Source organism: Camelus bactrianus, chromosome 3, assembly GCF_048773025.1.
Source record: "Camelus bactrianus isolate YW-2024 breed Bactrian camel chromosome 3, ASM4877302v1, whole genome shotgun sequence".
NCBI lineage: Eukaryota > Metazoa > Chordata > Mammalia > Artiodactyla > Camelidae > Camelus > Camelus bactrianus.
Window position 1 is genome coordinate 27,935,920 of NC_133541.1, and position 27,457 is coordinate 27,963,376.

Sequence of the window (27,457 nt, forward strand, 5' to 3'; positions counted from 1 at the left end):
ACGCCGAACAAGAAGCCACAATGCCCAAATGTCCAGACTGTGTGTGTGTGTGTGTGTCTGGGGGAGCTGCCTAGTAGACTCTGCCTCTTCACCAGTCTCTAGTCCCCCTCTCTGCTCACCTGATGCTCACAGGAGCAGACAACATGGCCCAAGGTAGTTTCAAGGGACGATCATGGTGTTATGAAAGAAAACAAAATCATGGGCGGTTTCATGGCCCATCCATCTGGGGAATGCTCCATGCTCTGCTCCTCCTGGACGGTCACAATGTTCGCTAGTCTAATAAAGGTTCCGATACGTTCTACACTTCTCTGTTTAATTTAACTTCAATAACTTCGATGTTATTTAACTCAGTGTTTTCCAAACTTATTTAATCAGAGAGCCATCTCATTCTTTTTTTTTAGGAGTATCTCACCTGGTTTGTCACCCAGGGAAAACACGTTGGGCTCTGTAAAGGGAGTAGAGGTGAGTAAGAGTTTGCATTCCTCTCCAAGTCATCAGCTTTGAACCAGAATCTGGCTTACAGAAAGCATGCTGGCCTCAGCACTGCTCAGGCAGAAGGACTCCAAATGCCCAGAGTGGGTACCAGTGACTCTCCCTGGGGGATGGTGAGCGTTGGGAAGGGGAGGGCATTTCAGGCCCTGCACTGACTGAGGTTGGCTGGCAAGCCTCGGCTGGTGGCCACTCAGGAGAGTCTTAGGAGAGTCAGAGTTTTGTTTTGGGTTTGAAATGCTTCACAAGGCCACCTTTTAATAGTCACAAGGCCGCCAGTGACACAGCACGGGTGTGTGTCATTTGAGGAGGAAGCACGCCCTCCTCACCCCGGCCCAGGGCCGTGGCATTTCCTCTCCTCAGTGTTTTTCTTACCACCAGAACAACTAAGCTCAAGGCCACCATTTGCACAATTCCAGGGATTCTGCTACATTGCCACGGAGAGCCCACGTGAACGGCGTCACCCAGGGTTGTGCAAAGCGGTGGCCCGGTCCAAGCACTTGCCTGCCTCGGGGTTTTGCCAGGACACTCCTAACTCTTAAGTCCTGCCTCAATGTCACCTCTAGTTAAAGTAGGCCCCTGTTAGTTTCTATTATGATATCCTATTCATATTCTTTATAAATGGTGACTCATTTGTCAACATCTGGATCCCTATATATTTTTACCTTTTTGAGTATGTCTGTTCCCCTCAAATAAAATATCAACTTCACAACATTGAGCAGAGTTTTGTATTTTTTTTTTTTTTTTTTTTGGCCACTGTTGGATCCCCAGTGCCTTGGACAGTGCCTGGCACAGTGTTGCACGCCCTAAATATTTGTTAAATTAATAAATGAAGAACAACTTTGCACGTTTTCCCCCACTTGGGTGGTGATTGGTTGTGGAGAGTTGATGGACAAGACCATTGACCAACCAGCGGGTTAAGCGGTGGCAAAGGGGACGGCCTTCCAGCCTGGGCCAGTCGTGGTCCACCGGCCCGTGAGGAAGCACAGAAGTACAGAGGGCGATAGAAATGAGTTTTTATTTGTAAAAAGTTACAAAATAATATTGTACAAAAATAAAGTCTGTAGAGAACTTTGGTTGTATAACACAAACGACCGAGACAGATCAGAGAAGTCAGAACTTCTTAAGAAGTGCACTCCTTCCTGGATCAGATGATAATCGCAATGATAAAGAAAAATCACAAACTTTACCCTTTTATGGATTTGGTGGAGCAATTTGGCTTCTGTTAAAACCTGCTTATGGTGTGTAGGTGATGCTGGGAACAAGCTGTCAGCACCCATTGACTCCTACTGCCCCTGTGGGCAGAGACTCTCCACGCGGAGCTGGGGCTGAGGCTGACCACTGGGGACACCAGATACCAAATCGGCCAGGACACTCTGGTTTGGACAGGGGACCCTGGGGCTGCATCAGACTGCACTTCACGAGTGACTGGTGAGTGGGGTCTGTCCCTACTTTAAGCAGGCTGCTCCTCAGCAAGGTCCCTGCTTGGGCCCCAAGATGGGGCAGGAGGGAGGCCCTTTTCCTCCATTTCTGAGTCATGTGAGGGGAGCAGAAAGGGCAGAGGGGGCAGAATGATGGACAACTTGGGTCCTTTGGGTGGCGGGGGAGGGATGTCTGGTAACTGCTGCTGCTTGGTTACTTTGTAAAATTAACATGATTATTTGAGAGAGGCCAGTAGACTAAATCACTAAATCCGTCATACTTTGGGGCTAATAGCCACTAAGGTAGTGATAGATGATCTCGTTGATAAAAATCCCTTTTATGGGATGTGTGACAAGCTCTACAGTAGGGCCCAGGGCCCTGCGCATGGGTCAGCTGTGGGACACATCCCTGACCTGGGGCGCTGGGATGGTTGTTCTCACCCTACGCTCGTACCCCGTGGAAGGCTTTTAGCATCCAGGGGGCGCACTCTGAGGGGTGTGTGTGCCGAGGCTGGGCAGGCACACACACCCCTTGTCCACCCTTCCTTGTCTTCCCTTGTCCACCCTTCCTTGTCCACCCTTCTGGGCCACCTTCCTCCGAGAGAGGGGTCGGGTGTACGCGGCCAGTGACTGGTGGCTTTTCTAGCAACCCGGTCAACCCCACTTCTGTAAGGCCCGCCGCGCTCCTTGGCTGCACTGAGCCCCGAGCGCGTTTCTCAGGAAGATGGCGGATGGAAGGATGGAGGAAGAGTCTCCACCATCAGGGCAGCACCCCGGCTACCTGGCATGATCATTACTTTGAGGTCAACACGGACCCAGGACTACCTACTGAAGGGACTTTAACCTTTGCTATATATGGTTATGCATATCGCAGACAGACACATGAGGAGGGAGGGAGCACTCAAACACAACTGGGAGTGAAGCACACGGCAGATCTGTTCAGAGATGGAGCGGTGAAGAAACAGAGCCGAGTGCCATTGTCTCTGCGCACGGCTCCCGAAAAGGGGGCCTGTCAGAAACGCCCCTTCTGATGTGTTTCTTTTCTACAATAGAAAAACAGGTAAGATGCTGAAATCTGGGGAAATCACAGGAGGGCTTCTCTTAAAAAGGTAAAGTAAGTGATTTTTGCCTAGCGCAAAACTTTTTAATACTTTGAAAAGCATGGACCCTTGTTCCCAATTAAAATTTCCTTTGTCACCTTTCTTTGCATTTTGCGAGCACATATACTTTGGCACCTTTGAAAAGAAACTTTAATAAATAAGGGAAGAAAGAGAAATGCATTAGTGAATGGTAATAAATAACAATAACTTAAATCTCAATAAATATCTTCTCTATATTTCTGTATCTGAAACGGATGCATTGCATCGAGTAGCTTCTCTGGTCACTGGTGACCACGCATAACGGAGCTGGGGTGTATGTAACATCTGTCTCTCTGTAAACCAACAGACCCGGCGGGCCTCCCCGCCTCGGTGCAGCTGGGGGCCTTCCCTGCACGCTCTCCTGCAAGAATGCTGCCGAAAACCACAACTGGTTTCCTGTTTCCAAGGACAGAAAGGAAATACCTTCAGGTTTGGTTTTAGTCATGAGGACAGCCTTTTTGGTTCCTAGCCAACTTCTTCCCACCCCACACATCATGTTCAAGATCAATCACCCACCGTTCCTCAAATCGCTGGTTGTAGTAAACCTCAGGCCTGAACCTTCAAAATCAAAGGTTACTTTATCTCTTGTGTCTTTGTTTTTTTTTGTTTTGTTTTTTTTTTTTCTTCTTCTTTTCCCTCCTTTCCGGGGTATGTCTCCATTGAGTGACAGAAAAATAAACCTTTCTTGCTTTCAGCAGTAAAACGTAACGACAAGGAATGACACCAGGAGGACTGTTTCCCTGGTGACTCCTGACATGTGAAAACAAACCACAGGAGACACACTGGTTTGGTTTCATGTGCATCCGCAACTGCGCCTGTGACCAGTGCCAGTGGACTGTATCAGATGGAAAGATGGCAACACCCAACCAGGACACCAGCCCTGAGCTGCTGCCGCCGTCGGCTGCTGTCCGGGAGAAGGTGGACGGCTGATTCCTCTCTCCCGTCCGGTTTTCTGTAGCTGGATCTCTCTCTACCAGGCTCCCACAACGGCTGCCTTCCTCCTCCTCCTCCACCTCCTTGGTCCTCATCTTCCCTTCTGGGCAAACATTTTCTGGGAACCTTGGTCCCTTTCTTTGCACTGTAGCAGGAATGCAATACACAGCGGTCTCTGGAGCCAGAGTCAGATACATCCACACCTTTTAGCGGAATGCTTTCTTAGAATATGGTAAACCAGGTTATCATCTAAAAAGGACAGGTCGTCATCAAAGGCGATGGGTCTGCAACATGCCTGCCCGACTTTGTCACTCACCAGCCTTCTATTTTTGGATAAATTTTTTAATATTTTGTCATACATTGTCTCGGCTGCATCACAGGAGCCGCTGCAGTACCTGAAAATGAGTTCCTCCTTGGTTTCGTAGCCCAAACCCAAATCAGTGACATTTAAATGGACGGCAGTCAAGACACACCCCCGATTTCGGCCCCTCTGGCCCCGCCGAGCTTTCCCCCTGGATGTCTCCAGGCCAGCCGCCGTGGCCTGCCGGTGCCGGTCTCTCCGCGGAAGGACGGCCATTTGTTTATCTGGTGATCTTTTCAATCTCCTGATGGTGGCTTGAATAAAATCCATGACATCATCAAACTGATCGGGATAATCCTCTGGCATATTTGCTGCACAACAAGAAAACAGAAGAGGTCACGTGAGACAACAACAAGGGCTGTTCCAAGGAGTCTTCAAGATCAAAGTCTCTCCTAGAGGCGGCCAAGCTGGGACCCACGGCGAATCTACCAGCTCAGGGACCGAGCTCAGGGACCACTGTAAGCCCCCAAGGTCACAGACCAAAAGGCCCCCACCAAGACTGTGGAAGGAAGATTGTTCGGTTGAAAGAGGAAATTACGTGGGTGTGTGTGACACACTTCCTTGTAGAAAACAGATCCTTAGAAGTGAATTTTGCATTTGAATAACATCTGCCAATTTCAACAAGTCTACACTGAGGTTGCTGATGGAGGGTTGTTTTTCTTGTCTAATAACATAACCGAGAGCCATGGTTCTCAGCCGTGAGTGTGGATGATGCTGTGCTGGGAGGCTTATGGAAATGCAGAGTCCTGGCCCTACCCTTGGCGGGGGCATGGGAAAGGACCAAGAAATCTGCATTTTTAACAAGCTCTGGAGGAACTCTGTGGTAGGCAGTCCACGGACTACACTTTGAGAAACCCTCTCTGAGAGGATGATAAAAGGACTAATCTTGGATCAGGATTGGAATATATTTCCACTTCGCCTGGAATGCCGAGTGCTCTTCCCTAAAATCCACCCCGACTCAATGCCTCTGCACAGCTGAGTGGGGCGAGACCCATGATCACATGAGAAGCTCCTGAACTCAACTATATTTTAAAGCTTCCTGAAAAAATAAAAGTTGAGACTGAAAAAACAGCCTACTTTTTCTACTAATTTACCACTTTCTTGGATGCATGACTTAAAAAATATATGGTCTGCCCATAAGGTGACATTTAAATGTATCAAAGCAATACATGGAACGAAATGCTGTTTGTGGTCAGATGGGGTGGGGTCCAGCCTCTGCTGCAGGCTGTCACATGACTCACTGGCTTTGGCTGCAGAAAGGACAAGAGATGTGCACCTGAGGGAGCTCACATGGAGGAATGATTGATGTGCCACCTCTATGACATTTGAGACCTTCGGGCAAACGCATGGATTAGCGATCTTTCGGCATCTTCTGCTGTGTTCCAAGCATTTGCGTTGGCTGATCAAGTAAGAGGAGAGAACCTATTTGAACAACTGAATACATTTCTAAAAGAGGAAAGCAATTCAAATGCCTGTTTATTAGGTACTAGAACTTTTATGCTCCCCTCATCCCATTTTCAGGTAATTTAGTATGTTTAGGGTTATACGTGGCTTAGAAAAATATACTACAAAAGAATTGTTAGCAAGACTGAATATTTTTTTGCCAAGACCATCTTAAAGCAGGATTACATTGTGCCTAACCCACATCAAATTGTTTTGTTATGAACTGATTGTTAAAACAGGTATCAGGTATCCTGTTGTGTGAGACATAACCCAGCGAAGGCAGCTTAACCACATCTATCCATCTATTACCTATCTATCTGTAGATAATATATAATACATATCTATCTGTCTATCTAGAGAATATATAATACATATAAAATATATGCCATACAGTAGTAAAAAGAGTGGGGATGGTGTGGAATTTCCAGATCACCTTGTTGCCCTAAATCTAAAATCTGGCATTGCGTGGCTCTGCTGCACAGAGTCTCCAAGCTGCGTCTGCCTGGTCTGAGCCCCGCACCTCCTGCCTGGGTAACCACAACAGCCTGAGCCCTCCACATTCCAGCCTTGCCCTCGCTTGGTCTGTTTTCCAGCGGGCAGCCAGAGCGACACTCCTGAAACTGTAAATGCAGCTTATGTCCATCCTCTGCTCCAAACCCTCCAATGGTGCCCCATTTCTCTTGGAGTAAAAGCCAAAGTCCACACTGGCCTAAGGACCCCCTGAGCTGGCCTCTGCCTCTGTCTTAGCCTTTGTTACTACTGACCTCGTATTTGACTTCTCTCCTCCTCACGGCCTCCCCTCCAGCTTCCCTGGTCTCCTTACTGTTCCTCAAACACAGAATTTCTCAGACTCAGCACTACTAATATTTTGGGTGGGAACATTGTTGGTCGTGGAAGCATTCTAGGATGTTTCATTGCACCCCTGGCCTCTACCCAGGAGATGCCAGTAATATTCCCCTACCTCTCGTCCCAGTAGTGACAAACTACAGTGTCTCCAGACATTGCCAAATGTCCCCTGGGGGCAAAATTGTCATCGGTGTAGAATCGCATGGGTCAGACACAAGTGGGGACTCGGGGCCTTTGTGCTGGCTATTCCCTCTCTGTCTGGAACACTGTTCCTGCAGGGCACCCGGTGGCTCACTCCCACATCCCCTTCCAGTCTTTTCTCAAATGTCACCACCTCCAAGTCCTACCTTGACCTCCCTGTTTAAAGCGCAGTCCCTCCCTGAGCCCCAATCCAGACCCTCCTTCCCTGCTCTTCCCTCCCCAGCATAATACTTGCTACCTTCCAACATACCGCATAACTTATTTCTCACGTTAGTTATTTGTCTTCTGTCTGAGCAAATGCTGTCTCCGGGAGGCCATGACCTTTCCTTGGTTTGCCTGCAGTGGATCCCAAGTGCTTACAGGAGGATCTGGTCCCTGGAGGCCCTCAATGGTTTTTGAACGAATTAGGTCACTTTAAGAGGGGAGAGAGAAAGAGTCCTTGAGTTTTCAAGGGGACACTTGCCCTCCAGCTGAGAACCGCACTGTGATGAGATGAAACACACAAAATAAACAGCCTGCATTGCACGAGAAGCCGCAGTGCCCAGAGCGGTACAGTCACCGTCCACCTGCGAGCTGAGTGACCGTCTCCTACTGCCTCCCGTGCCGGCTTCCTGCAGCTTTGAAGTGTCAGCTCTCAAAGCCCACCTCCTCCCAAGTCGTCGGAGGGGCTCTGGCTCCCTGGGAGTAACATTTTCTCAAGGAGGACCGGAGGAGAGGGCATGTACTCCAAATTTGTCATCTTCTCCAAACCACTTTCTAATTGGACTTCCTTAGGAAGTCCCCACCCTCCCTCCCTCCCGCCGTTCTTTCTTTAAAACAAAACAAACAAAAACCTTTATATCACTCTGAGTTAAAGAAATGAACTACTTATTTTGAAAAATGAGCTGCTTATACTATTTGTGACTTTTTTTCCCCAATAATAAGCTATAAAAGAGGAAATCAGGTATGCTCAGTTTTTAAAAAACCATGTTTGCACAGAAGTCTGACTCCTAAAACTGCTTAGCAGTGGTGATTAATCAGAATACAAAAAAAGTCTTCAGATTTCAAAAAAGACTCTTTGTTCTACAAAAGGATTCACATGATGGGATCCTGGGCTCTAGTCAGGAACTCCTGAATAGATCATTAACTTAAGAACCTGGGAACATGGAGAGTTAAAATTGATTACGAATCAACTGCAGATTAATCAGAAATGAGGATGAAATATTACTAAAATTTTAACATAAATGAATGGGAAAACATTCGAGTTATAAAAGTTCCACTTAACACTGGTTTAGAGACTCATTATAGAACATGATAAATTACATAAATTTATATTACTAGAATTATAATGATTTGAATCAGCATTTATAATGTTCTTACTTATTGCCTGACACTTTCAAAGTTCCAGAAAAACACTGTCCCTCCTTTTTTTTTTTAAAGACATTTTGACCTCATGGCTCTGTCCACTGACTTTGCTTGCCAGATAAAATACAGAATACCTAGTTAAATTTGAATTCCAGATAACTAGCGAATGAATTTTTAGTATAAGCAGTCTCTAATAATGCTTGGGGGCATATTTATACTTTGTTATGAGAACCTTTTCTCCTTTATTTTAAACTCCACTTGCCCTTTTCAGGCTGATGCGTGTAGCAGTGTGAATGCACCAACCACTTATGCTTTTGGGTGGGGTGGTGAACGGGTCATTAGCCTGAATTAAAAGGCTTCCTGGCACCCAGGGAAGCAGTCAATCCATGTTCGCTGTGTTCAACTAAAGAGTGTGGCTAATGAGAACTTCTCCTTTGGATGGGAAATCTCCCTCGTACCTTGATGTTACGGTGGAAATACTTAAGCTTCAAGTTCAGGACATAGATGATTCTTATTGAACTGAAGGTTGCCCCCCCCCTTTCTTGAAAAATAGAGTGAAAAATAAATATTTATGCTAAAATTTTTACATGGATATAAATCTTGGAAACCAGAAAAGGACAACACTATATTTTCCAAACCACAGAGCAAATAGACCTGTCTCTTCCAACTAAATTCCTAATTCCAGCCTTTTTGCTGCTGACTGAGTTCATTCGTAGAGAGACCTCAATTTGTCAAAACTAGGCATCGGGGGTTGGGGGGTGCAGTGAGTGCCACACACCTCACTGAGCCCATCCTTAACATTTCTGTAGAGGCCTCAAATCCTGCCCAGGCAAGTAAACTCCCCGAGAGGAAACAAGGAGCCCACAGCTGCCTCTGTCTTCCTGGAGTTCACTGAGTGAGGGGAAAGAAGGGGGTTTGAGTCTGGGTTTGGATTAGTTCCCCAAATTAAGACTTAATGGCCTATCACTTTCTTCTTCATCCTATAAAGGGCTTGGCAGAATGTCAGCTACACAAATGGCCCTCATTAGCATTATCTTTGATAGTAAAATACTTGCAAACCACAAAAGAGGAGCATCATATTAAAAAAAAAGAAAAAAGTCAAACATGTGCTCATTTCCCAGACCCACTTGGAGGATATATCTGGGAAAACATGGACATCTCAAAGCTAAAGGTTTTGAAAAGTCAAAATGCTCAAATGCATTTAAGTCATCCTACCGGGTCCAACCAAATATTTTGGCATTATTCTATGTAAAATATTTTAGCTTTGATGTGTCCTTTGTATAAACAGTGTTATTTAAACAAACGAAACCTTGTGCTGGGCCAGACTCTGGGAACAAACCAAACCGTTCACTGCAGAGACTTTGCCTCCCTCAATTATGGGCAAAAAATAGTAATGTTACCTCAGGAACAAAGGCCTGGGATATTGACTATCTTGTAAAGGTAACTGAGTTTTTACAGGAACTATGGTGAGAACTCGGAGTACTCCTGTACCCTGTAACAGCCGAATCAAAAGGCACATAATTCAAAACGTTATCTTGGCTAAGCTGGCACGTAGTAGACAAAGTATTCTCCTAAATGTTAGATTTCTCTTAAAAACAGTACAAGTTAATTATATTTTAATCAAAGGGGTCATTTTATACTCGTATTGGGTTGTCCCCCTCCTCACCCCGGCCTAGCTGGGTGGCCTAAGCTGGTTTTCAGCCTGCCTTCAAGCTGTGGGCCCAAGATGGGGGCAGTCCAAGGTTGTGTGCAAAGCAGTGAGGGGGTGACCCCTTTCCCAGAGTGGGAGTGGGCTCTGAGAGGCCCGGAGAGAAGGAGCTGGACCCTCAGACCCACAGTGGCCCTCTCCTACAGGAGCTGTCTTCCAGCCTCAAGGATGCAGGAGCCCTGGAGAGAAGGCCCAGGTGTTTCTTGCTCTGGGGAGGACCAGTCTCTGTCCTTCAGTGCACAGTGTCCAGCTTCTGTGCACTGGAAGGGCAAGGGTTAATAAGCTGGGGTCTACAGGGGTGAACTACAGCCTCAGCCAAGGCCACACAGGTGAGCTGCATGGAGAACCAGCAGCCAGGATGCCCTCACTGCAGGTAGTGCCTAGTTCTGGGGTGGGCTAGACCCTGGGTGTGAAGCCAGGGGATGCTGTACTTGGGGCCGCTGTGGGGCTGGGCAGCCCTGCCTCACAGGGGGAGCATCTCCTGAAAGGTTGTCTGCAAAGAGGCAGTGGAAACCCCTGGGGGTGGGGCCATTTAACCTGATATTCTTTGCTACCCTTACCCCAGGTAAAGGACCAACTGTTCTGCAGACCAAGTATATGAAAAATAGAAGTTCTCTGTGTGTGTGCGTGTATACACACATGCACATACATACATATACACATATATACAAACATATGCATGCATATTTATATGAAAAGATCAGTCTAAGATTTATATAACCTCTTAAGAAAACTCCCAGCTAATGTCATTTTTTAGAATAAGTTGTTTCTACTTTTCAACAAGGTACAAGTATGATTTTCTTTCAATAAAATTGAAATAGTATAAAAACTACATAATGGAGTCTTACCTTTAAAATTCCTCACATTACAAAATTTCATCACCCTCTATTTTAAACGACAGCTTCCTTGATGCACTTGACAGCATTACCAATAAATACAAAGGTGGGATGGGTGCTGACTCTCCCACATTAACTTTAAACCCAACAACATCCCTGCAAGGCTAGAGTTGGGATCGCATATTATCTCTATATATTGGGAAACTGAGGCTCAGAGAAGACAAATTTCTGCCCAGGGCCACGTGGCTCATAACTGTGGACTTAGTTGGCTTGGTCTCAAAGCTATAACTCATTGTACTGTTCCAAGCTGCCTATCTGTTTTAAAGTAAAAATTCTGCTATCGTGCAGTTTAAGTCTCGGGCGTGTGGTAACTCACCCTGGAACCAGTGCAAGATGTGCTGATTTCACCTGCACACATTTACCACGCTGACAACAGGAAGAAACACACTTTATGTTGGGAAGTTCAGCATGAACGGAGGTGCTCTAAGTAGGTTCTAAAGTCAGGCTGCGACAGGCCTCAGAATACAATAAATTGTCTCCCAAAAGGGAAAAGCATGCCGTTCAGGGGCATCTCTCCCACGTCCTGGGTCTTGCATGTCACTCTAAGGCAGACCTGGCAATTTCCCAGCTAAAACCGGAAAACTGGCAGCCAAGGGCGGTGGCAGATTCAGACACACAGGCCCCGTCTCCGGAAGCTCCTCAAACTCATGCTGGCACCAAGTGACAAAATCTCACTGCAGAGCTGGAAAGGACAGAGCCTGGGATTCCAGTCCAGGGTCAGCCCCTGCCCAGCCTCGTGACCTTGGACTAGTCACTTAACCCTTCTGAGGTCAGCAAGCCCCTCTCTGGTGCCCTCCCCAGTGCTAAGACCCTAAGATGGGAAGGGGCTGCTGGATGTTAGTTTCCAGTCACCCCCATCAGGGAGGGGACTGCCTCCTGCTGATGCCCCAGCAGTGCTCTGCTCAGCCACCACCATCGGGGGCCCAGGAGACCCCGTAAGAGGTCTTCTAGGTTCAAGCAGTTCTCAATGTTTTCAGTTTGCCCTTTGGTTCAACATCTTGGTTACGACTGAAATAACCAAGTGTCCTTCAACTCATCATCTTCCAATGTCCTGTTTAGGAGAGGTGAGAAGACGTGTAGAAAGCACCCTGTATATGAGTCTCAGAACACCCAGGTACTAGTGGGAGGCATCCTTACACCCCAATCTTCTCCTGTAAAGGCAGAGATGGAGCCAATGACCTCAGAGAGGACCTACAATACCAGTCCCTTCAGTCTCCATCACCCAAACGTCAAACACCAAACCTACCATTTTCTCAAAATCTCTATTGTATTCATTTCTGGTTTTGCTGCTTCAAGCAGGTTTAAGCCACACCCAGCTTAGGACTCCAAGGCTAGAATCACCCACGGCAACTGCTACCAAATGGACGGAGAGGACCCCACGGCTGGTCTTGGAAGCTGTCGACCCTTGTTTTCATTTGACCTTCATTGACCTCTGAAATGTGCTGTGTTAGTCCAGGAGAATGTTCCAGTTCCCTGAAAAAGGCAAAGTTCTGTCATCTGCTACTATTTAAAAGTGTTGATTTTGCCATTTATTTCAACTAATTATACATAAAAGAAAGGCCCATGGGCCCCTAACCACTGGAATGTTGCTGCATCTCACGTTAGGTAATGAGCGCCCCTGCTTTCCTATTTTGGACCCACTATTCATCTAGCATTAGATAGACCACCCAGGTCAGACATGGCTCTTGGGTTAAATTCAAGAAGGGTCCACAGCATCCAATCTCCCGTGAATAGTCACCACCTGAGGCAATTTACTAAGTCACTGTGACCACTGCCAGAGCTACCAGAGCATTATCCATGACCAGCAGTTTGCTGGCAATAAAACATGACACGGGTTTATTTGAAAAGTATTTGTGCTATAAAAACACCAGTGTTTTGTTGTTTTAAAAAAGCATTTCTGGATCCTCTCAAGGTGGAAGAAAAGACAAACCAGTTCACAGTACAGAAGAAAGGAGCCTTGGGTATATTTTTATGGGCCACTTGGCCCACATAATGCTATTCTATTTACCATCTGCACCTACTTTGACCGACATTGCACACACTTAGCTATACCATTATCTTGGATATTTATCCTACAATTTAACTCAGAAAACTTGTCACCACTGTAATGGAAATTACTCCATGAATAGAAATAGCCAAAAACCCTCACCCAGGAAAGACAGGCTATAGCCATTTACTCAGATTCTAATTGCCCTGCTCTGATTTCCACCTACGTGGTCCATACTTTGATTATAGTTAGACTAATAATTTTACAGTAATACAGAATGGCTCCCCTGAGGGGAAGATGTCCGTTCTTCTGCTTTTAAGTCAGGAAAACACCCAATAGGGTGTCCATTTGTTAGCTAATCCATGAACACCTGGTGTGAGCTAAAAGCTCTGCACAGCCAGCTGTAAACACCTCACACCAAAGAGTGCACCCCCGGAGCCCTGCCACTGCCCTTATAAACACTTAACAGGGAAGGGCGAGAAGGTTACCCAGTAAAATTAAGCTCACAAAAAGCCACTTGGGAAAATAATCCCTTGTCAGAGGCAGGTAGTTTCTGAGGGGAAACCCTAAAGTTACCTGGAAAACAAAGGAGCTTCTTCCTTCCCACAAGCCCCCCCTGCAGCCTGAGAGGGCCCAGAACTCCCCCAGGTTCTGCATTCAACTTCCCCTGGCCCTTCCCAGGGTGCAGCCAACTGAGCAGTAGGTAGAAGGAACTCGAAGGGCCTGAGAGACTTAGGCAAGAAGAAGAGGGACTAAGAAGATGAAAAGAGAGCAAAAGGGGTGAAAGAAAAGTGCTCTGTATCATTTGAGCCTGTTTGATGGATTCCTGTGGTCAGATGCGAGGAGGGGCTTTCTAGCCCTCAGTGAATGAATTTACTGGAACCTCAGAGACTCTTCAGGTAATCAGCTATATCACTCAAAAACAGCTGCATACGCCTGACTTTTCTCCTTGCTGACTTTCTGACCTAGCCAGAAGAGTCCCGCAGGGGTGTTGTAGGCTGGCAGGGAGTGGTTGTGATCACGAGGATGAGTGTTGGGCTCAGATTTTCCTGGGTCCAGAGTCTGGCCAAGTTGCTTAACCCTGGGCCGCCCCAGGCTCCCCTCAAAATGGGGCTAGTTACACCTTCACGGCAGTAGAAGAGAAGTTTTCAGCTCAGTGCCTGAAAGTATTGAACAAGTGGTACCCAAAGTAAGTCCGCATGGTTTTCCTGTTGGTGATCATTCTTCACTGACATGACATTGCCGGCAGCAGCGTGAAGATCAACTCTGCTGGCTCTGGACACAGCACGATTACCCTAGAGGTGATGCAGACACTGGCTCCATGCTAGTCTAGAATGTTCCACAGAGGAGAAGGCCCTGAAGGCCCCTGCCTGTGGGCAGAAGGAGCAGGCCTGTCTTGGGAGTTTGTGCTGGCTCATCTCTGTTCCTAGAAATCCCCCAAATTAACCACACCAATGTGAACTGATTCCACAGCCCACACACAATATCATGTGTCCACTATGGCACATAGTGGCAAATGGTGGCAGGTTTCCTTCTGCAGGGTCTATGGGTAGTTTTAAGAGAATCAGTGTCCAGATCTTCAACTTCCACAAGTGCTGTGTCCTGAAACTGGTCTGCCCATGAACACTCCTGCGGCTGGTTCTCCCACCACAGTCACCCTTATACCTTCCCGAGAGAGACGTACTTCGCGCCCATCTCACTCATTTTACCTGAGGCACTGTTCGGGAGACAGAGACTTGCAGGTGCCACATAAGGACAACTCAGGCATACATGGCTCCTTGGAACAAACTGTTACCAGTGGCTCGAGACGCAAGCACACGTCATCATGAACTTAGTATTCCAAGGATGTGTACCTGAATCTAGTCACACACAATCACACAAATCCAGACTGAAGGGCAGTCTGCAGAACAGCAGGCAAGATAGCCTAGACTTTCCAAAAATGTCAATATCATGGGGGAAAAAAGGCGTGGGAGCTAGTTCTACGTTATAGGAGAATAGAGAGATGACAATCAAATGCAATTTGTGACCCTTGATTAAGAAAAAATAAATCCACGAAGGGTGTTATTGCCACAACTGGGGAAATTTGAATATGGACTATCTATTGGATAACAGTATTGCATAAATGTTAAATTTCCTGAGACTGGTAACTGAATTGTGGTTATATAAGATAATGTCCTTGCTTCTAGAAGGTACATGCTGAACTATTTATTGTTATGCTTGCAACCAACTCTCAAATGGTTTAGGGAAAAAAAAATGAAGCAAAATGCTAACAAGAGGTCAATCTTGGTGAAAGGGTACTATAAATGCTGAGGAAAAGTCCCATGTGAATAAACCAAGAAGTATCAAAGTGGATGGTTCCGTGCTTTATTCTGGCCAGGCACTCATGGCAAGGCATGGTGCTTTATCTACCTGTCTGTCCATCCACCCATCCATCTATTCATCTTACAATTAGAACCCAGGAGTATAATGGTTGCCATGAATGCATACTAACCTGTGTATTTGAAGTGAAGATGAGGTTGGACCTTTTCTGATCAAAATATCAATTGGTTTGAGCTGATTCATTTGATGGTTTTCCACAACTCAAATCAGCTAGATTTGCAGCTCCAAGGTTTTTGCCAAAAGTATATTTGAAGTGCAGATATAGTTCCCAAATGGGCTGGAAATTACATCTGTTGCAACTATTTAAACATGTGATTAGAGAAATTGCAGATGTCACCTTAGAAGTGTGCAATAGTTTTTCGACATTATTTTGTAGGTTTGAAAGCAAAAATGTTTGAAGACTTTTAAAACCATGCCTTTCTATCTCAGTTATCTTACAAAATTGTACAAGAGTAGGTTTCGCCTCTACTGAGCTGACTAGCTGATTGCCAAAAGTGACCCAAACCTAATCCTATTTCCACAGAGGTGAGCACTCTGGCCCACGGGGCAGTCACCCATGGCTTCCCACGTGCACTCCCCATGGCGTAACAGGAGGGTCTGAGAGCCAGTACCTTTCCGAAGGCCTCTGGCAGGCTGCCAGCCCATCAAGCATTTGAGGAGACCTCACTTTGTCCTGAGGAGTTCGGGAGACTTCTCTCATTGCAAAATGCATCAGTATTACAGGAGCATGCAGAGAAATACATGTTTCTCTCCCTCAAACACCCTGACTTGGACTCTGAAGTAGCCACTAATAATATGAGCCCAGGCTCATGATGGCCCAGTAGGAACCAAAGAAAGGGCTCTATAAGAAAGGAACTACAATATTCCTTGCTCCTTTTTACTGGGTTGCTCTTCAATTTTCCTAGAGGTCTGTGTTTCAGTTAGTGAGTATATTTTTAGCAAGCCGATGCTTGTGTTTTCTTAAGCTACTAATATGAGAGCACAGTCTGTGTTAAGCCAAAATGATTGGCTTTGGGGCTAGAAGTCTGAAGTTTGAATTCTGGCTTCAGCATTTACTAGACTTGTGACCTTGAGTAAATCTCTAGGTCTCATTGCTTCCCTGGTACAATGGAAAGATTAACACTCCTCCTGTCCTGCAGCTCTCAGACTTACTCAATTTTCAGGACAAGAAAAAACTGGGTTACCACGTGGAGAGCTAAGAGGTGCTATGATACTAACCGGTTTTTATTTGTAGCTGTTCACTTATTGGAGGATTAACAGGTTGATTCAATTGTGCCTATGCCGAGAAGCCTTTTAGAAATAAAGGCACAAGCCTTCAAAATGAAAAATATGCCTATGTTCCAGCCCCGACTCATGAAGCCTGGGTATTTTTTGCAGTAAGAAGGCTTTTCAGCGAGATCCCTGCCTGCCTCAGCCACTCCAGTGGCACCCCGCTGCTATCAAAAACGGAGTAAGCACCTTCTTTTCCTGGATTTTACAGCATCTTATAATCTGGGTATCACCTACAGAGATATCCTAAATTTCACACCACTTCCCGCCACCTGTTCCCAGTACTTGGCGACCAGGCTGGCCTCCTTCTTGTATCCACCACCTGCCCCTTCCCCACATCGTGCTTCTCCTTGGTCTGGAATGTACCCTTTTCCTTTTCCCTTCCTTTCCTAATACCCATCTTTCAAGTACCAGCTCAAATCCTCCCTCTCCCCTGAATTCTTTCCCGCTATGATCTCCAAATCCCAGTGACTTCATTGCCAGAAATTCTTACCATAACCGCAGTTAATGTAAACCCCCTGATAGACACAGCTATCTGTCTGACTGACAGTCCGCCCACCCATCTGCCTATCCATAGTTTACAACCAGATCATCAGCTATTTAAGTTCACAATTTTGCCTCTCAGATGCCCACACAACACCTAGTGCATGCAAGATATTTAATGCTTGCTTCCTGATTGAGCTCAAGGGACTAATTAAAAAAAAGTGTTTTAATTGAATAAAGGGGCTATGGACCATTAAGTGCTAAAGAAACAGAGATGAAAATGACATTAGGAGGGGGAAATGCCAGATAACTTTTATTTTCATATCAGTGGACATAGAATCTTTTGAGAATAATTCTCCGGCTGTTGGATCAGCCTAAGGTCCTAAGACTGGCCAATTCAAATGAAGCCTGAAATAGAGTTCTCTAAACAGCAACAGTTTGAAATAGGTCTTCAGACTGGGGCCAGAGTGAGATGTTGGTCTCAGATCTCAAGTGAGGAATCAGTGCCTCCTAAAAGTCTGACATGCAATTTCTTGATTCCAAGAGCCTCATCTCAAGTGGCAGAGCGCCTTCCCAGCTTAGGAGCTTTACTACAATATTGCCTATTCATAGAGCCTCTAAAATAATAAGGAGCAGTAGATGGATGGTGCTTACTTATTCTGAACTCTACATTCCATAACATTAGATTTGAAAGCTTAACATTTAACTAGGTTATTGCACTAGAAGCTTTCCTAGCTGGATAACGATGGGTGGAAAGTTCCCTAAATTCACTAACAACTTTTTGCTGGGTTTGTGAAACATCTGAAATTAAATACCCAGTTAGGATCACTTAAAACAGAAACACTCTAACTCAATACAGGTAGCCTGCAACTCACAGCCCCGTCATCTCTTACAAACAAGGATCTGAGTCTGCCTGGGCTCCCTTCTCCCCATGGGGGAAGAGGGTCTCCCCAACACAACCATGGGAATCTGGTGGGGAAAATTCCATAGGAACTATGTGGGCTCAGAGAATGGGAAAGCGGAGGGGCTGTGAAACCTGGGAAGAGCCAGGGGCAGTTGACGGGGGGTGGGGTGGGGTGGGGTGTGTGTGTGTGTGTGTGCAGAATAATCCCAGGCAAGGCTGGCCTGCCTACGTGCTGACCAACTGACTGACTGTGGGGCTCAAAATAGCCTCCCCGCAAGGCCTGCATTTCTTTCACTCTCTGTACTTTGTTGTGCTGCTTGAAATTCCACCATTTAGAGCGCTGTCTTGGCAGAGGCTGAAGTGAAAGCCTGAGGCGGGAGAACAGGCATTCATGGGGAGGGGCTGTCAGGAGGAGGAGGGTGGCAAGTACAATAGCTGATACGGGGCAAGCATGGGCTCTACAAAGCCTCATCTCATTTAACTCTCACAGCAGCCCCGTGAGGCAGGATTAACATTATTCCTGTTTTACAGATGAGGAAACTGAGGTTTAAGAGCGTTAAGTAACAGCTGGTTTGATGGCAAGGCTAGGATCCAAACCCTAGTCTGATCTGAATGTGTGAACTCGAGCTCTTGCCTGTTGAAATTCCATGATTTGTTGCTCTGTGCCCTCTTCTCCAGATTACGGGACCTGGCAACCTGGGAAGAGACTCTAGCCTAACAGTATTGTGAATTATATCTCAGTTATATCATGGCTTACATAGATTTTTGTGGGCTAGTCTGGGAACTTGATAGCTTGATTTTCATGATTGTTTCTATACGAAATTTTGTGACTTCCTACCAAATTGGTAAAATATCATCCTATTATATTAAAATAAATTGTGGATTACCTGCAATTATAATCTCAGAATGCTCAGTGTTTCTTCTAGTTGGCTTTCAGTCCCACAAAGAGCTCACCTTTCTAGTCCAAGTTTCTTCATGCTTAAGTTTACAATGCTACCAAATTGAACCAGACATTGTACATTTACTAGATAGTATGTTTCATAAGGACAGGGGCTTTTGTCTGTGTGCCAAGGATTCCTGGGCACCTGGGACAGTGCCTGGTACATACAGGCACACATTAACTATTTGTTGAATGAATATGTGCTTTAAGATCACAATTTTTAGAAGCAACATGCACTTTATGCTTTCACCTGTGAAACACATTTAGAGCAGCCACACATAGCTGAGATCTGGTGTATGAGTACAATTAACTAATCTTTAGTAAGTTCAGACAACCTTATGCAACACGGTTTTAGTCATTAGTGAAAACTTCCTCCCACATAAAGTGTTTTCCTTTAGGTAGCAAAACCGAACACTCTGTGTTTCAGTGATTTGGAGAAACTCTGGTTCCGGCTTCAGCAGACTGTCTTCTGCCATCATGAAACTCTGGCACTTTGGACAAGCTGCTTTACATCTTTAGGGACTACAGGGGTTACCTTTTGGTTCTAAAATGCTATGACATTTGCAGATATCACCTTCTATATTCCTCAGGTCTGATGTAACTGCCCTTTGGAGAAGATACTGGTAAAAAGCAAAATACAAGAACAAATATGGCAAAAAAGAAAAGTCTCGGGTGCCCCAAAAGGAAAAATCACAAGTCCTTGAGCTTAGACAAGTTCAAAGTTGCTACAGGAGGCAGCCACAGTCCATGAACTTTATAGTCAACCTCTATGCAAGCAAGAGACACTTAGGAATTCTATTTGGTTAGTTCAGCCTGTGATAATGCTAGGAACAGAATTCTGGCTGTTTCATTTCCTCAGAACCAACAGAACACATGCAACCTCAAGGGTGAGTGTGTGGACAGGGTACAGTCCAGCCCCCTTTGAATAGGACAGAATGACTCAAGGTGGCACAAAAGAGCTTTTGCTCAGTCACTAGGTTACAAGCATTTGAGAAGAGAAGGGACCAGTATTTATGGTACTTTCTATTTTCAGATGAAATGAGTGACTTAATGTTTTTCTATGTAAGCCTTAACCAGTTGCACGGTGTACAGTGCAGGATATAAATGTCAGCACTGTGACAGGGGCATGTTGACACTGGTTGAGTGTTCAAAGTCTGCACATTGTCATTATTCTGCCTTCCCCGCACTGACAGCTTGCTACCGAATTGAACATACCTGGAAAGAAGTCAATTTGGCTTAGAATGCAGCTCACTTTCTCTTTGGGAACATTTCTCTTTCAAGGATCTATTGGGTCTTCCCATAGATAAAACAGAATCGGGTGTGTTCTGCTGGTTCAAATGTAAATAGAATAGTCAGAATCTTGTCCATTGATGACTGAACATCCATTTTGGAAAAGGGAAGTAATCTCCCTTCCCCCACAACATGCCCCCTCCCCCACCCCCAGTCAGTAGGATTAATGCTACCTTGCTGGCTTTGTGACTGACTGTACCTTATATGAGGCACAGATTTTCTTAGGGTATTATCAGGTCATAGTGATTCAACCCTGACTGCATATTAGATTCACCTGGGGACCGTCTACATCACCCCACCACCACCCCGGTGCCAGGGCACATCCCAAACCAATTAGATCTGAATCTCGACATGAAGCCCAAAGTCAGTGTTCGTTAACGTTCCCCAGGTGAGTCCAGTGAGTAGGGGTCTTTTCTTATGAGTCTCTTCTCAAAGGATGGTTAGGGTAGGAGCGTGAAGCCCGGGGGTGGGGCAAATCTCATAGTGATTGGCATTTTGGAGTGGAAAGGCCTCCTCTTTACTGTACAGTTGAAAACTAGTCATTGAGTTCTATAGTGAGTAAGTAACTTGTCCAAAGCCACAGAGTTAGCTGAAAGCAGAGCCAGAACCAGGAGCCAGCATTAAATAAGCCTAGGTAGACAGGATACTAATATGCTAATGAAATCTCCATGATTTAATCAGCATCATAATCAGGCACAGTCATTTTTCTCTCCAGAAAACTATTACCTCCCACTGTGTTCCTGTTCCTCTGGCCTAAGCTGCCTGAATGAATGAAAAGCCACTGGCTCAGCTCTTATGGGTACTGTTTTGAAGACAATGGCACAAAGGGGCACTTAAAATATAAGTTTCTATTGGGAAAACATTTAATATACACTAAGATGGAAATTCGATTTCAACAAACCAAAGCCCTTAAAAACAGATTTATACAACTAATTGACAGAAACTCTTGGAACAGTTACTTTAATTTCAGGGATCAACCATGTTCTAAGTCACTCTTGAAGCCTTAATTTGCCTTAGAAAAATGCACTTTTTCTTGGGATTTCCGGAAGAAGATGCTTTTATTGTTGTAATTTAGCGCAGAATAAACACATCACATTTCCTGGGCTGCTTTTAGCCCAAGGCCACAGGGTTTGAGGGACTCTTAGCATATAGTTGACTTGTGGGACCCTTTCTACTGTGCCTATGAGCACAGTGGGTTTAAATGCAAAATAACTAGAGGAGTGGGGAGTAGCCAGGATGACATCCTGGATCCGGCTCACTACTGCTTTAGTTTGTGGCTGTGTCAAATTTTCTATTGCTACCTTTGTTAGCCACTTACCTCCCTGATAATCTGTAACTTGAGATGTAGCATACTTCGCTTTATGCAATAGATACACTTCTGAGGATAAATTATATCAAATCAGAGTTGACATGCCCTCATAAACTGCCATCAAAGACATTTTTGAGAGGCAGATCACAGACTTGTTTTCTAATATGAATAACCTGGCCTTTAAGTTAACAATCTCACATGGAGAGTGAACTCCAGCTTTTTCCCCCTGTCCCAGCTAGCACTATTTACCATTGTCTTTCTAGAACCGGAACTTTTCTGAACAGATTTGACACTGCCCAGATGCTTGTTCTGGAAATAAGGCCCTTCTGTGTTTTCTCTGATTCTGGCTTGGTTTTGTGAAACCTCAGCCTCTTTCTATGCAGGGGCGGTTTAGGATGGAAATGCAACTGTTTTCAGAACTCAGCAGAGCCAGGCACACCCAAACAGATAAAGAGGGCTTTGGAAGAAAAAACGGGGTGTACATGTGTGATGGGGAAGCAAAGAAAAGGGGACAACTGTGGTTTTTCCTATGGTGGTGGTAGCGGTGGGGAAACATCTGTTCATCAGAATGCTAAACGATGGGCAGAAAAATGTGCTACGCTCCGTGCTGGGCAAAACCAGCACGTGCCATATACAGACTAGGTGTTGGGGCCTTTGGGCACCAGCAGGTAGCTACGCATGGCGCGGGGTGGGGTGGGGGGCTCGAGTGCCAGCACGGCTCTGCCCTGAGTTCAGGAGGCCACACTGCGGTCCAGGCGGACTTGGGGTGCGTGCGAGCGGCGCGTGGGGTGACCCCCTCGGGGAGGGAACGGTTCTTACAGTCACTGCTCAGAGCGAAGGGTGCGCGGCGGCGGCCAAGGGAGCGGTCTTCGGAGGGCGCCTCGGGAGGCCTCTTACCGGCGGGCAGCGGGAAGGCGGACGCGGTGTGGAGCAGCACCAGGCAGACAGCCACAACATCCCATAACTTCATCTTAGAGTCCAGTCCGGCCGCGGCACCTGTGCGGGCGGGCGGGGGAGGGAACCAGAGAGAGTATGTTAGGCTCGGATGCCAAAAGCCCCCGCGCTGCCCTTGGCGCCTCATCCTCGAGGGTCCCGCAGGGGGCCCCCTCCGAACTCCGCACCGCCCTCGTCCCAGACCGCTGCAGCCCAGCCGTTCCCCAAGCATCCCTCGCCCTCCTTTTAATTAAGCACCCTGCTCGGTCGCCCTCCCGGGTGCACCTCCCGCGCTGCCCTGCTCTCGGTGTCCAATCCACAACTACCCTTGTCTTCCGCCACCTGATTCCAAGGGTGGATGTTCCAGCAGGGCCGCTGCCCCTGCCCCTGCCGGTACCATTACGATGACACCAGGAAATCTGGCCAACGCGACGACGACACCAGTACTGGCACGAAATCCCACCCCCATTCCTGGGGGGCGACCCGGCAACTCTCATCCTGTGCCCTGCCCCAGCAGAGCCTCCCCGCCCGGTCCAGTAGCCCCCACAGGCTCCGGGAACCAGCCCTGGACCCAAGCAAGAGTCAAGCCTTTTATTTTAGATATAAAATCAAGTGCCGGGGTCCTGATCCTCCTCTGAGCTAGGCGGGGGCAGGCTCAGTGGCACCATTAGCCCCGCCCATTCTTCATTCCTCTCACTTAAATAAGTAATTTGTGGCAGGAACAAGAAGTTAGTAGGTACCTGGAGACTTAGGACCTGTCTGGGAATATCTGCGTTAGGTTACTTAACGTCTCAAAGCATCAACTCGGTTTAACGTATTACCTCCATTTCTTACGGTTATAAATATTAACATGGAAAGGCCGAGCCGAGCATAACGTAGCGCTAAATAAATGCTTTAGTATCGCTGTTGGGTAGGGATTGCATTTGTCTTGACAATGTTCGTGGTGTATCCGAACATCCTCTTTTTATTTTTGCAGTTTTGCGAGATTCTGGCTTTAAATCCCTTCCCCTTGTAGAGAAGTTTGGCGCTCCGCGCGCCCGGCCTCAGCCAGTCCCGGACGACTAACACTGTCCCGGACTCTGCGGAGGAGCACGGGCACCGGAAGGCCGAGATCGAGAAAGGGTGCGTACGGGGAGGCTCAGCTTCGCGCAGTGAGGAGGCTCCGCCTGGTTTCTCAGGTCTCACACCCCTAGAATGAAGGGCCTCGCAGCCGGGGTAGGACGAGAAAAAGGCACCCTCAACTCTGGGCCAAGTCTCACACAATTAAGAGGTAGGGAGGAGACCCGGGTGTTACCCAGTGCCTTCCCAATGCCAGTGTTGCAGTTTTCAAGGGGCATTCTCAAGTGGGAAACTACAAGATTCATGCAGTTGATTATCCTCTCTCCTCCAAAGAACAGGGATTCTTAGGAACATCTTGAACTTTACCCATGGGAGTGTAAGAGTTTCCAGATAAAAGCAAAAACCTCGGCACCTTTCCTCTCCATTAGATGCCAGGAGCGCCCACTTCCCTTCCAGCAACTGCTCCCCACCCTTTTCTCCACCTAGAACTCCTTCCCGGATTTCCAATGTAGGCCACACTGGGAAGCGCTTAATTCGACTTCCACCTCCCAACGCTGCAGAGACGACTGCATTTTCCATTCCTTGGGCTTCTGCGCTCTACGGAGCTGCTGGGCTCGGGGAGTCTGTAGGGCCCAGAAACCCCGGCTCCCCATGCCGCGCTGGCTGGTTTACAAACCCGGGGAAAAGGAAAGGCTTAGGGTTGGGGCACACGGGCAGAAGCAACACCTTATCAAGGCCGTGCAAAATGAGCCTGGCAAGGCGCTTGAGCAGAGATCGAGAAAGGGTGCGTGCGGGGAGCAGAGAGGATGGGGGAACGCGAGGCTGCCCGCCCCTCGTCCCGGTGCCAACTCGAGGGTGCGTGCGAACTGGCTGGCAGCCCAGAGGGGCAGGGAGGCGCGGGGTTAATATGCCATCCAAATCGCTGTGCCCGCCAGCAGGAAGAGACAGAGGCACCAGATTTCCCTTCCGCATTAAGAGGGTTTTTCCTTTTTTTCCTGCTTGGCCAACGGAGGGCTTTTTGAATTGGACGTGGAGATCCTCAATTAGAAGTGTGGCGAAGCTGGCAAAAGAGGAAACATCGGGAAACTCCCCGCCTCGGCAGCGGAGGCTCCCGGCTCCCTTTCCCGCCCTCCGCGGAGTGCGGCCTAGGCCCCGGGACGGGAAGGGCGCATTACCTCGCTCTGAGCACAGCCGGGGCAGGCTTAGTCTGAGCGGCTCTTTAGTTCCCGGTATTTGTAGGGCTGAGGACCGAGAGGAGGTCTGGGGGCTGAGCATTCACAGGGATCTATAGGGACGTTTTCTCCAGAGCCCAACTGGGTCGCCCCCACTCCCGCCCCGCGTCTTCCCTGTTTGTCTCTTTATCGCTTTCTCAAAGCACATGGGTCCAAAGTGTTTCTCCCGCAACCATCCGCCTTGGTTACGCGCGCGCATTGCTGAACGCGCTGCCTCGTGCGGTAACCAAGTTCTCCTCCCGAAGTCAGCTCCGCCAAGTGCCTCCGCACCCGTTTTCGTACCCCACAGGCTCGTCCCCATCTGCGCCGGGGACCTACGCCCCCGGCAACGCAAAAGGGGAGCGTCGCGAGCGCCGGCACTTGGTGGTCCCCGGGCCCCGGGGTAGAAAGAACGCCGCAGTGACGCGGTGGCGGCAGAAGCTGCTGCTCGGCGCGAAGCGCTTCTGGGTTTCCAGCACCAGGGGGCACCAGAAACCGCCAGAGTCCTGTGGCGCCCACGCGGCCGAGAGGCCGCGTTGTCATTTTAAGTATAAAACCGATGAACAAGCGTTGCCCTACAATCTTCCCCATATCCAAATTACTCCCCGCTATCCTTGCAACTCCTGAATGTCCACCAACATCCTGGCTTTTGACTCCTACCCTTCTTTATCCTCTCTCCCTCTTTTCTCTCTACCCACCTCATTTAATGTGGTTCCTCAGCGACCTGCTTTATGAACTAACCCCCTCCCCCGATTGCCAGCATCACTGTGACAGCTTCACCGCGGGTGAGTGCTCCTGCCGCCAGTGCCCCCACACCTTCTCGTGTCTGGCAGCTTAGGAGATTTGTTTGGGCTTTGCCTTCGAGATCCAGGTCTCAGGAAGAGAAAAGGGAGGCGGGGGTAGGGGTTTGAGGGTGTGCTGTAACTCGGGGGCTTGCTTTTCGGGTAGAGACAGAAATTGCTGAAAGATGTACTGCTTTTCTTAACTGTGCCTCATGTCCTGCACTCATTCTAACTGTTAGGCCCAAGACCAGGGTAAAAAAAAAAAAAAAATGAGGGACGCTTTCTGCAGTCTAGGAAGGAGCCTGTTTGTTAAAGGGCCCGGAGACTGGGTTCCAGATCTAGGGGCACCTGAACCCCTAGGGATAGTGGGCTAGGGACGCTGCGGGCTCCCCAGACACCTGACATTCGTTGAAAAGGCCACATGGTACTTCACTGTTGTCAAAGCGAAGACGTGGCGAAAGTGTGAGGGCGAGACCTGGTCGTGGTGGAGCGGAAGCCCAGCGGCTCCCACTTGGAGGGCTTTGCGGGAAGAGGTGCGTGCATGAGGTTGGAAGGAGTATCTCTTACTTGGAACACTTATTTGTGTATTCATTGAATACTGAGGAGTCGTCGAGTGCGCTGTAACATACTCGCCGCAGGGCCCGGAAGAGTTGTTTTTCCCCACCAATGAGCAAAAATGTTGGGAGCATGGGGGTGGGCAGCCCCCACCCCTCCCGGGGCGCGCCTGCCGGCTCGGCGGGCGGGTTTGCCACCAGCGAAACTAGGGAGCCGCCAGGAGGCTGGGGGGTTCCGGCGAAAGTTACTCCCCGCCCCGGTAAGGATTCGTTTTCACCGGGTGGGGATGGAAACCAAATGGCAAAGAAATTAGCCCAGAGGTGGTGCGAGGTAGTGGTAGAGGGTGTTATTGGGGAGCTGGCACAGAGTACAGGAGAAAAGAGGTCATTAAAATAATCACTTCGATGGCATAGCGGAAACCTTGAGGAGGTTTAAGAGTCTATTTGAGGCGGAGACCTGAGTCCTGGACTGTCCAGGAAGCCCCTCTCTTAACTTCGACAGGGATGGTTAGTTGGGGTTGTGGGCATTAGGAAAGTGCAAGCGATCGGGTTCCGAAAAGGGCGAGGAATGTAGATTTGCAAGAAGCGCCTGGAGGAGGTGAGCACTCTATTTTTAGGTTCTCAGCACCTTTGCAGCAGTCCCTTCCCGGGCCTGCACTTTCCCTCGGAACAGACCAAAACAGATTACACTTCCAACAATGGTATCTCTGCAGCTGCACGTCCACAGAGGACCCAATTTTGGTCGTGGTGGGTTCAAAGATGACTCCAGCCCTGCACCTTTCTGGGGCTTGATGGAAGAGCGCCCCGCCGAGTCGGGGAGGGAAACTGCCCCTGTGGGACGTGCGGGGGTCCAGAGGCATCAGGGGCGCCAGAGATCTTTGCCCACGTGGATAGGCAGCTTGCCTCTCCGCAAGGCCAGCCTCTCTAGCGTTCAACTTCTTCCCTCTCTCCTCTGTCCTTCCCGCACCTCGGTTCCCTCTAGTCTCTCCTCTTTCTAGTCTCCTGCTTTGGGTCCAGCCGCGCCCCCCTGTCTCCAACGCCACACAGCTCGCCGCGCCCGCTGGCTACTCAGGCGCCACCCGCTTCCTCCACCCAGGCCCGTTCCCCCTCTTACCTCGGATCTGGTCTCCGCAGACCCCCAGCTGGACATTAACTCCAGGAGCCCCAAGTCCCAGCCAGAAGACCCATCCGGGCCGAGGGCAGGAGCGCGGAGCCCCGCCCAACAGGTCAGGGGCAAGAGTTCGCAATCCTGGGGCAGCTCGGGGCGGCGAGGGCACGCAGGAGGCGGCGGCCAAGGCTCCCGCCGCCGCCGCCACGAGAAGGGCGAGGAATGCCGACAGCTCCCCCGCCGGCTTCTTGCACCCCGAGAAGCCGATGTCCGAGCAGCCGCCGCTGTCTTGGGTCGGAGGTGACACGGCTGCGCGCCCCGCGCTCTTGTCCGGGGCTGCGCGGGCGCGGGGTTCCCCGGGCTGCTCAGTGGCGGCCGCCGCGCTCTGCGCCTTCTCGGGGCGCAGCGCTTGGGAGCACGAGACGGGCCGGGCTGATGCTGCCGCCGGAGCTGAGGTATTGCCTGGAA

At 48.3% G+C, this 27,457-nt stretch overlaps 1 protein-coding gene across 4 annotated transcripts; it reads right to left on the bottom strand.

The window, feature by feature from the left end:
- Positions 1–1,488: 1,488 nt before the first annotated feature.
- Positions 1,489–27,457, bottom strand: GDNF (glial cell derived neurotrophic factor). Of its 4 annotated transcripts, none has more exons than XM_074357243.1 (3): positions 26,996–27,457; positions 22,240–22,338; positions 1,489–4,654 (listed from the first exon to the last, which is right to left on the bottom strand). In XM_074357243.1, exons 2-3 carry the CDS (start codon positions 22,310–22,312, stop codon positions 4,170–4,172), a joined length of 558 nt encoding a protein of 185 aa, XP_074213344.1. In that variant the 5' UTR covers positions 22,313–22,338; positions 26,996–27,457; the 3' UTR covers positions 1,489–4,169. The 4 variants fall into 4 exon arrangements, with proteins under 4 accessions (XP_074213344.1, XP_010955355.2, XP_074213341.1 ...); XM_010957053.2 differs by having other exon boundaries at positions 22,162–22,338; XM_074357240.1 differs by lacking the exon at positions 26,996–27,457 and adding an exon at positions 19,959–20,068 and having other exon boundaries at positions 22,162–22,301.